This window comes from Pantherophis guttatus, chromosome 5, assembly GCF_059756535.1.
Source record: "Pantherophis guttatus breed Tessera chromosome 5, ASM5975653v1, whole genome shotgun sequence".
Taxonomy (NCBI): Eukaryota; Metazoa; Chordata; class Lepidosauria; order Squamata; family Colubridae; genus Pantherophis; species Pantherophis guttatus.
This window is the reverse complement of record NC_142067.1, coordinates 554,654-563,220: the sequence shown is the minus strand read 5'-3', so window position 1 is coordinate 563,220 and position 8,567 is coordinate 554,654. Positions and strand designations below refer to the sequence as shown.

The window sequence follows — 8,567 nt, the reverse complement described above, 5'->3', positions numbered from 1 at the left end:
CTCCTTGATTACTTTCCATCCATTGTTTCTTGACCTGCCTTCTGGTGCTTTGGAGAATAGCTTGACCCCCTTCTTTGGGGCAGCCCCTCAATCAGGGGTGGGCTGCTGGGGGTTTACAGGGGTTCGGGAGAACCTCTAGCTAAGATTCTGTGCAGTTCAGAGAACCCCCAAATCCCACTCTTGGCTCACCCCACCCCGACCCTCCCAGGAGTCCCCACGCGGCCCGTTTTGGATGCAGGTAAGTGCAGGGCACGTGCGGAGGCTCGGGGAGGGCAAACACCGGGCCTACCAGAAGTTCGGTAAACCCAGAAACGGGCCCGTTTCTGGCCTCCAGAGGGCCTCCAGAGCCTGGGGAGGCCATTTTCGCCCTCCCAGAGGCTCAAGGAAAGCCTCTGGAGCCAGGGGAGCGAAAACACCACCACCACCCTGTTGCCATGGTGCAGGAGGCCGACTAGGCCACACCCACCATAGCTGCACCCACCCAGCAACCGGACAGAGAACCCCTTGCTAAAATTTTTGAAGCCCACCCCTGCTCTCAATGTCATGAGAAATGTCAATGAGAGAGCAGCAATGTCCTTAACGAAGCCATGCCACCCCTGGGGCTATAAAAGAACAACCTCCTTGACCTTCTATGGAAGCAACTCTCTGACAACAGCCCAGGCTTGCAACAATGTTTGGAGCTAAATTAGTAACCAGAAGACCCCTAGCCTAAAACAGCGGCTAAGTAACAAAGGGGCTTTGGAATTTTTTTAAAACTGTAACTTTAAAGAACAAAAACCCGAGAAACAACTAATTTTGGAACAAGAACTAAGAGACTTAATTTAGAGCTATGGTAAAAGGACTAAACGCTTTAAAAATCTGAATTGGACTAAGGGAAAAAAAAAGAAGATTTGATACTTTTTTAACTAAAAGAAGAAAATAAAGTGGATGGTTATATAATAAGAAATAAAATGGAGTCTTGCATGACTAATGGGAAATGTGGATTATAGAGAGACACCATCTGGTGTAAAGAGGAACTTTGTAACCTCCCTTTGTTATGAGAACTTTACAAAAAAAAATTGCTGAACTGTGGAGGAGGATTTTTCTTTCCTGACTGCAAACAGCTGGACTTTGATGAAGAAAAGGAATTTACAATGGAACTCCTACAGTTGAACAAATAATAATTTGAATGTTGCCGCAGGAATAGAAGAAGGATTAAGCACAGCCTTAAAAGAAAGAAATTTGATACACTATATCCGGAATAAAATATGAAAAGAGATTTAATTGGACTTATGGAGAATAAAATTAAAAACTTGGAAAATGGAAGAAAATTTATGTTTGTAGACGAGGAAATGAAGATAATGTAATTAAAAATAAAATAAAGTAAAGATCATTGTAATAAGTTAAAGGGAGGCCTCTATAGAAATTAAAAATGTTAAATGAAACTAATTAATACATGTAAAGATATGTTTAATGCAAGGACTATGTTTTAATGGTAACATGTTAAGGTAAAGAATAAGGGTGAATATGATTAATTGAAAATGTTAAGAGGAATTTAAAAATATACTTAAAAATATGTTTTAAGCAAGAACCATGTCTCAAGGTTAAAATGTTATGAATGCTATGAAAAAGGATAAAGAAAAATATGATTAAATGAAAAGCAATGCATAGATGGACGGAAACAACAAAGAACTAAAGAAGCTTCTTGGATGAGAAACAAAACGTTTTCAAGGGAAAAAACCCAGGAAAGTCCAGCCACCTTTTAAAAAAGCACTTTTGGGACAACCATGACCCGGATGACTGAGAATCCCCATAGACATAAAGGAGAAGAGCACTTAAATTTGCCTTGGTATTACAGAATGAATCAAAATACTTCTGAAGGACGATGCCCGCAGAGGGAAGATGGTATGATGGGCTACAGTGAAAGTCCTAAAGAATTAGTCCAATGGTGAAATCCAATTTTTTTTACTACCGGTTCTGTGGGCGTGGCTTGGTGGGCGTGGCAGGGGAAGGATACTGCAAAATCCCCACTCCCTCCGCACTCCTGGGGGAAGGATATTGCAAAATCCCCATTCCCACCCCACTCTGGGGCCAGCCAGAGGTGGTATTTGCCGGTTTTCCAAACTGCTCAAAATTTCCACTACCGGTTCTCCAGAACCTGTCAGAACCTGCTGGATTTCGCCCCTGGTTTAGTCTGTCTATTGTGTGTAAAGAAATAAAGAGCTAAATTTTCACTGGATTGTTTCATTTTTTCCTGGGCTGGCCCTGACAATACTGCAACACTGGATGTATTGAAGGATATTTGGGAACAAGGGACCCAGAAGTTAGTTTTAAGAGTATCTGCCATTATATAGATACATGGTGCTTGGAAAAAATTATGGGAGAGGAGCACTTTTCATTGGATAGGATTTGAAAATGGAAATTAGAATAGAATAGAATAGAATAGAATAGAATAGAATAGAATAGAATAGAATAGAATAGAATAGAATAGAATAGAATAGAATAGAATAGAATTTTTTATTGGCCAAGTGTGATTGGACACACAAGGAATTTGTCTTTGGTGCATACGCTCTCAGTGTACATAAAAGACAAGATACATTCATCAAGAATCATAAGGTACAACACTTAATGATAGTCATAGGGTACAAATAAACAATCAAATCATACTAGGAAACAGTCAATATAAATCTTAAGGATACCAGTAACAAAGTTACAGTCATACAGTCATAAGTGGGAGGAGATGGATGATGGGAACGATGAGTGATTAATAGTAATAGTAATGCAGACTTAGTGAATAGCTTGACAGTGTTGAGGGAATTATCTGTTTAGCAGAGGGATGGAATTCGGGAAAAAACTATCCTTGTGTCTAGTTGTTCTGGTGTGCAGTGGTCCATAGTGTCATTTTCAGGGTAGGATTGAAATAGTTTATGTCCAGGATGTGAGGGGTCTGTAAATATTTTCACAGCCCTCTTTTTTGACTCGTGTAGTATACAGGTCCTCAATGGAAGGCAGGTTGGTAGCAATTGTTATTATTTTTATTATTATTACTATTATTATTATTATTATTATTATTACTATTATTATTATTATTATTTCTACTACTACAACTACTAGTAGTAGTAGTAGTAGTAGTACTATAAATTATTGGAAGGAGAGGCTGTACTGGATGCACAAACAATGTCTCAACAAAATAAAAGAATGACCTGGATAAATTTCTCATATTGGATTTACAAAAGACATTTGTTGAAGGTTTGAAGAATTTCTGAGTCTGGGCAAAGAAAAAATGAAAATAAACGAAAATCTAAGACATTATTTGAGGGAATTAAAAATCAAGATTATTAAATGTAAAGTGAAGGAATATAAAGTTGGTTTATTTATGTTGTTATTATGTTGTTATCACTTGTAATCTTTAATGGACTTCTGCAGATCAGGACTGAATGATCAGATTTTAAGGATTTGTTTATAGATAAGAGATGTGATATAGAAAGAAGAAATCATTTGTTGGATTTTAAGGGAAGGTGATAACTTCTCTTAAAGTTACTAAAATTGAATTCAGAAAAATGACATCTTCAGCCTCAGAGATGATAAAATAATTAGAAGTTACCATTACATTAAAAAAACCAGAAAGCATATAAATTAATTTAATAATTAATAAGTATTTACTATGAATTAATCAATTTGCCCCTTTGGACCCTAGGAAACTTTCTCTTAACATCTTCATCCTTCTCACTCTGCTCCCACTCAGAGTAAGGAGGGCTGTGAAAGAAAGCGAGGCACGAGGAAAGAAAACCAGTGTGTGGGGGTGGGGTGGGGGGGGAGCCAAAGCTTGTTCACTAAGCCCCTCCCTCCCTCCCTCCCTTCTCCTCCTGGCACACCGGCCTCCCTGCTTCAGGTTTTGCCTTCGGCCCTTCGTGATAACAGGAACAACCTCAGCAGGGACAGCAACAGCAACACTTTCCTCCCAGCATTCACACAGGTTGTGAGTATCAGCTGGAAACCCTCCTTGCTCCGCGATTGAAGGCAGATCGGTACTGTGGGAGATTGGATGCTGCGGCTGGGAGGGGGACCCTCCAAAGACACACACATCCCCGAGTTCACTCAGAGAACAAAACCTGAATTGGGGGTCTTGCGTAGCCCAGCAGCTTATTCCTGAGGGTGAGGGGATCAGGATTTGCGGCAGAGCTTTGGCCCTAGAGGCTAAAGCCCCTTCCCCTCCTTAATTCTGCAAGCGCCTGGAGTGCCTGCTGGGTATGAAGTGTCCAGGGAGCCCGGCCGCCTCCTTCTGGCTCTCGAGGGACAGAAGAGTCTGGGCTGCTACTGTAGGAAACCTGCAGGGAGCTCCTGGCTCTCCTTAAAGGAGCAACGTGGCTCTGGGAGCCTGCAGAGAATGGACCTTGCAGGCGGAGGCAGATGAGAGCTGCTGGCCAGGTGAGGAAAGGGAGGACCTGAAGGCAGGAATGGGCAGTTCTTCCGCATGGTTAGGATAGGCGGTCACTAGGTCTCCAAGCAGATGGGGAGACCGGCAGGTGGGCTCCCATGACTGCCTGTTTTGTGGGGTGTGGGTGCTCTTTGGCCTGGGAAGCCCTCTGGCTTTCTCTCCCGGCTGTTCTATGTGCAGAGGTGGAGCTGCACCTGGGCTCTCCTGCTGGGACTGAAGGCAGGCTGGCCCCTCTCAAAACTTGGTGAGACAGAGCCCACCGGCTACCCAGACAGAGCCCACCTCCTTTGCATCCACGTTGTTCCCACTGATTTATTTATGGTAAGTGGATTGATTGATTGAAGACGTTGATATAACCACCCATCTTATAACCAACTCCAGGTGGGTCCCAATCAAAAGTTAAATTGTCTGACCAGAGATATTAGAAGATTTAATCCTATACCTGGAATAATGGAAAGAGATATTCCTAGAGACATTTAGTCCAACAGTGAAGATTCCACTAGAACATTTCTGACAAATGACTCTCCGACCTCCTTTTCAAGAGACCCAGTCAAAGAGAGCTGGATTTTGTGCTTCTGTTGACATCCCTTCCCGGCCTCCCCCACTCCTCAAAATGTGCCTTTTTAGTAGCTGCATCACCCTGGGGGCTCATTGCCAGCTTGTGATCTACTAGCATATCCAGATGTTTGTCATCTGTGCTCCTTGCAAGCCACGTCTCTTGCAGCAGAAGAGACATTTGGATGTGAAACAAGGGTGAGCAAGGAGGCATGAAGGACACCTAAAATGATGCCTTGAATGGATGGGGTGGTGGGTGGTGGACAGGATCCCTCACGGTCATCTGATGGATCTGGAGCAGAGTGTCAAATGATCCAGAGGAAGGAGATTCAGAGCAGGCAACACAACATGTGCTTGCTCCCTTCTTTGCAGAAAACCATTTGATGCCCTCATGCCATAAGCAGAGCAGCTGAAGCAAAAGCGGCAACCAGAAATATTCAGCAGAACATTCAGCACTGGAGATCTGAAAAAAGCTGAAGCCCCTCGACCTCTTGACCTTGCACAGGAGGTCTGTGGGGATGGAAGGACCACCACCCAGTACATAATCACAAGGGAGACAGTCTTCAGGGCCAGGGTTGTTCTGTATAATATCAGCCTTAGGAGCAGCTACGTTGATGTCCTTCTCGTGGGCTTCCCATTGAGGAGTGTGGCCACCGGTCACCCTGGCAAAGAGCTTCTGGACAATGGAGATGGTCGAGCACCACCCAGCTGGGCAAGGTCCAGGAAGCAAGGAGGGCACTGATTTCACAGGAAGGTCTCATCTGGGGCTAAATGCAGAATCTTGGAAAGCTGACTGGACATTTTCACCTCAGACATTTTTTCAGAGGTTTCTCCCCTCTTGTTGCGGCTGTTTCTGAGATAAGCTCAGAACGGACTCACCACCATCACCTCTTGATTCCTTTCCCTGCTCCCCTCAATCCCTCTCAATCCCTTCTTATGTGCAGATGAAGCTCTTCATCTTGTAAAGATCATGTTGATGTAGGAGTGTTGAGATTGTGTGAACCGTTTCCATTGGTCTATTGGTCAGTGGTCAACTAGGATTGAGTGTAGATAGAAGATGAAGTGGTTCCTCAATTGCCTGGACATTGACTGACCACTTTCTATTGTCATTTCAGCCCAAGGGAACCTTCTGTCCATCATGACCCGGCCCAACCACACAGACATGGACAACCCTCCCTCCTTCTTCTTGGTGGGGATCCCAGGACTAGAGACTGCTTACTTCTTGCTGGCCTTTCCCTTTTGCCTGACCTATCTGCTGGCTCTCGCAGGGAATGGAATCATATTCCTTATCATCCAAATGGAGAACAGTCTCCATCAGCCCATGTATATGCTCCTAGCCATGCTGTCCATAGTGGACATGGGCCTGTCCAGCTCCACCATCCCCAAGATGCTCACCATCTTCTGGCTAGGTGCCCATGACATTGCCTTCAATGCTTGCTTGACCCAGATGTTCTTCATCCATGCCTTAGCCGCCCTGGAGTCTGGTCTTCTAGTGGCCATGGCCTTGGATCGCTACGTGGCTGTGTGTTGCCCCCTGCGATACACGGCTATCCTCACTGGCTTCACCATTGCTAAACTGGGCTTGGCCATCACTGCTCGGGCAGTGGTGCTCCTTGTCCCCTTAGTTCTAATGGTGATGCGTCTGCACTTTTGCCAAACACGGGTCATTGTCCACTCATATTGTGAGCATATGGCCGTGGTCAAGTTGGCCTGTGGGGACACCAAAATCAACAGTGCCTATGGCTTGGTGGTGGTTGCCATAGTCATTGGGTTTGACATAATGTTTGTTTCTTTCTCCTATTTCCTTATTCTTGGGACAGTCTTCCGGCTCCCATCAAAGGATGCCCGTTGGAAGACCCTCGGGACCTGCAGTTCCCACGTTTGTGTGATCCTGTTGTTCTATACCCCAGCTATCTTCTCCTTCCTCACCCACCGCTTTGGCCACGGAGTGGCTCCTTATATCCGTGTCCTGGTAGCCAGCCTCTACCTCTTAATCCCTCCAGCGCTGAATCCCATTGTGTATGCCTGGAGGACAAAGCCCATCAGAGAAAAAATCCTCAGGATCCTTCAGCTTTGCAAGACATGAGGGAAGAGCAGCAGAAGCCACTGATTATGGAATGTGACCACTGGAAGGGCCCACAGTTCTCATAACCCCCGTGAAAAGAGTGAGTTCTTTCCCTGCCTTTTCTTTTCTTCAGAGTGAGTGTCCCTCATCTCTGGGTAGCACAATTTGTCAGAAAGCAACTTGGATTGTAGGCAAGCCAAGGCTGTAAGTGGATTAGGGTTTAGCTGTCCAGCAAGAGAAGGTCTCTTTAGCTCCTGATGTCCATCACATCTCAGACGGCTTGAAGCTGGTAACACTTTTTTTTTTTTAATTTGATTTATATGCCGCCCTTCTCCGGAGACTCAGGGCGGCTTACAGTGCGTTAAGCAATAGCCTTCATATTTTTGTATTTTTTTATACAAAGTCAGCTTATTGCCCCCACAAACTGGGTCCTCAATTTACCTACCTTAGAAAGGATGGAAGGCTGAGTCTTGAGCCTGGCGAGATTCGATCTTACTTTAATTGCAGACAGCTGGTGTTAAATTACAGTGCTTAGTCTGTTGAGCTATCCAGGCTCCCTGACAGTTTACACTGACACTGGCGGTCAGTGTAAGCTCCTGGACTACGCAAGACCCCCAATTCAGGTTTTGTTCTCTAAGTGAACGCGGGGATGTGTGTGTCTTTGGAGGGTCCCCCTCCCAGCTGCAGCATCCAATCTCCCACAGTACCGATCTGCCTTCAATCGCGGAGCAAGGAGGGTTTCCAGCTGATACTCACAACCTGTGTGAATGCTGGGAGGAAAGTGTTGCTGTTGCTGTCCCTGCTGAGGTTGTTCCTGTTATCACGAAGGGCCGAAGGCAAAACCTGAAGCAGGGAGGCCGGTGTGCCAGGAGGAGAAGGGAGGGAGGGAGGGAGGGGCTTAGTGAACAAGCTTTGGCTCCCCCCCACCCCACCCCCACACACTGGTTTTCTTTCCTCGTGCCTCGCTTTCTTTCACAGCCCTCCTTACTCTGAGTGGGAGCAGAGTGAGAAGGATGAAGATGTTAAGAGAAAGTTTCCTAGGGTCCAAAGGGGCAAAATTGGGACCTCCAATAGCTGATTCCCTTCAGTTTCTAAACTTTGCGTGTCAAATTGATTAATTGATAGTAAATACTTATTAATTATTAAATTAATTAATATGTTTTCTGGGTTTTTTTTCATGTAATGGTAACTTCTAATTATTTTGTCATCTCTGAGGCTGAAGATTCCAAATTCCAAATTCAGACAATTTTAGTAACTTTTTTTAAAGTTTTTTATTTTTTAGACAAACAAACATTTAATACACAGTTTTCTCTTCCCTGTGACATCTCGGTGTTATCGTCCAAAGTTCTTTCTTCTTCTGTATAGTTGTCATTACTTCTCTCTTGATCCTTATCCAGTCCACAATATCAATTCAACACTAATATAATATTCAACTCATCACATATTTTTACATACTTATATAATTAATCATTTATATCTCTTCTCCAACCAATAATAAAAATAAAAATATGATCCAATATGAGAAATTTA

At 44.2% G+C, this 8,567-nt stretch overlaps 1 protein-coding gene across 1 annotated transcript; it reads left to right on the top strand.

Annotated features, from left to right (window-relative positions):
• The first annotated feature begins 714 nt into the window (after nucleotides 1-714).
• LOC117658066 (olfactory receptor 52P1-like) lies at nucleotides 715-7,306 on the top strand. Its single transcript, XM_034406194.3, has 2 exons — nucleotides 715-724; nucleotides 6,094-7,306. The coding sequence occupies exon 2, from the start codon at nucleotides 6,111-6,113 to the stop codon at nucleotides 7,056-7,058; it is 948 nt and encodes a 315-aa protein (XP_034262085.2). The 5' UTR covers nucleotides 715-724; nucleotides 6,094-6,110; the 3' UTR covers nucleotides 7,059-7,306.
• Nucleotides 7,307-8,567: the final 1,261 nt, after the last annotated feature.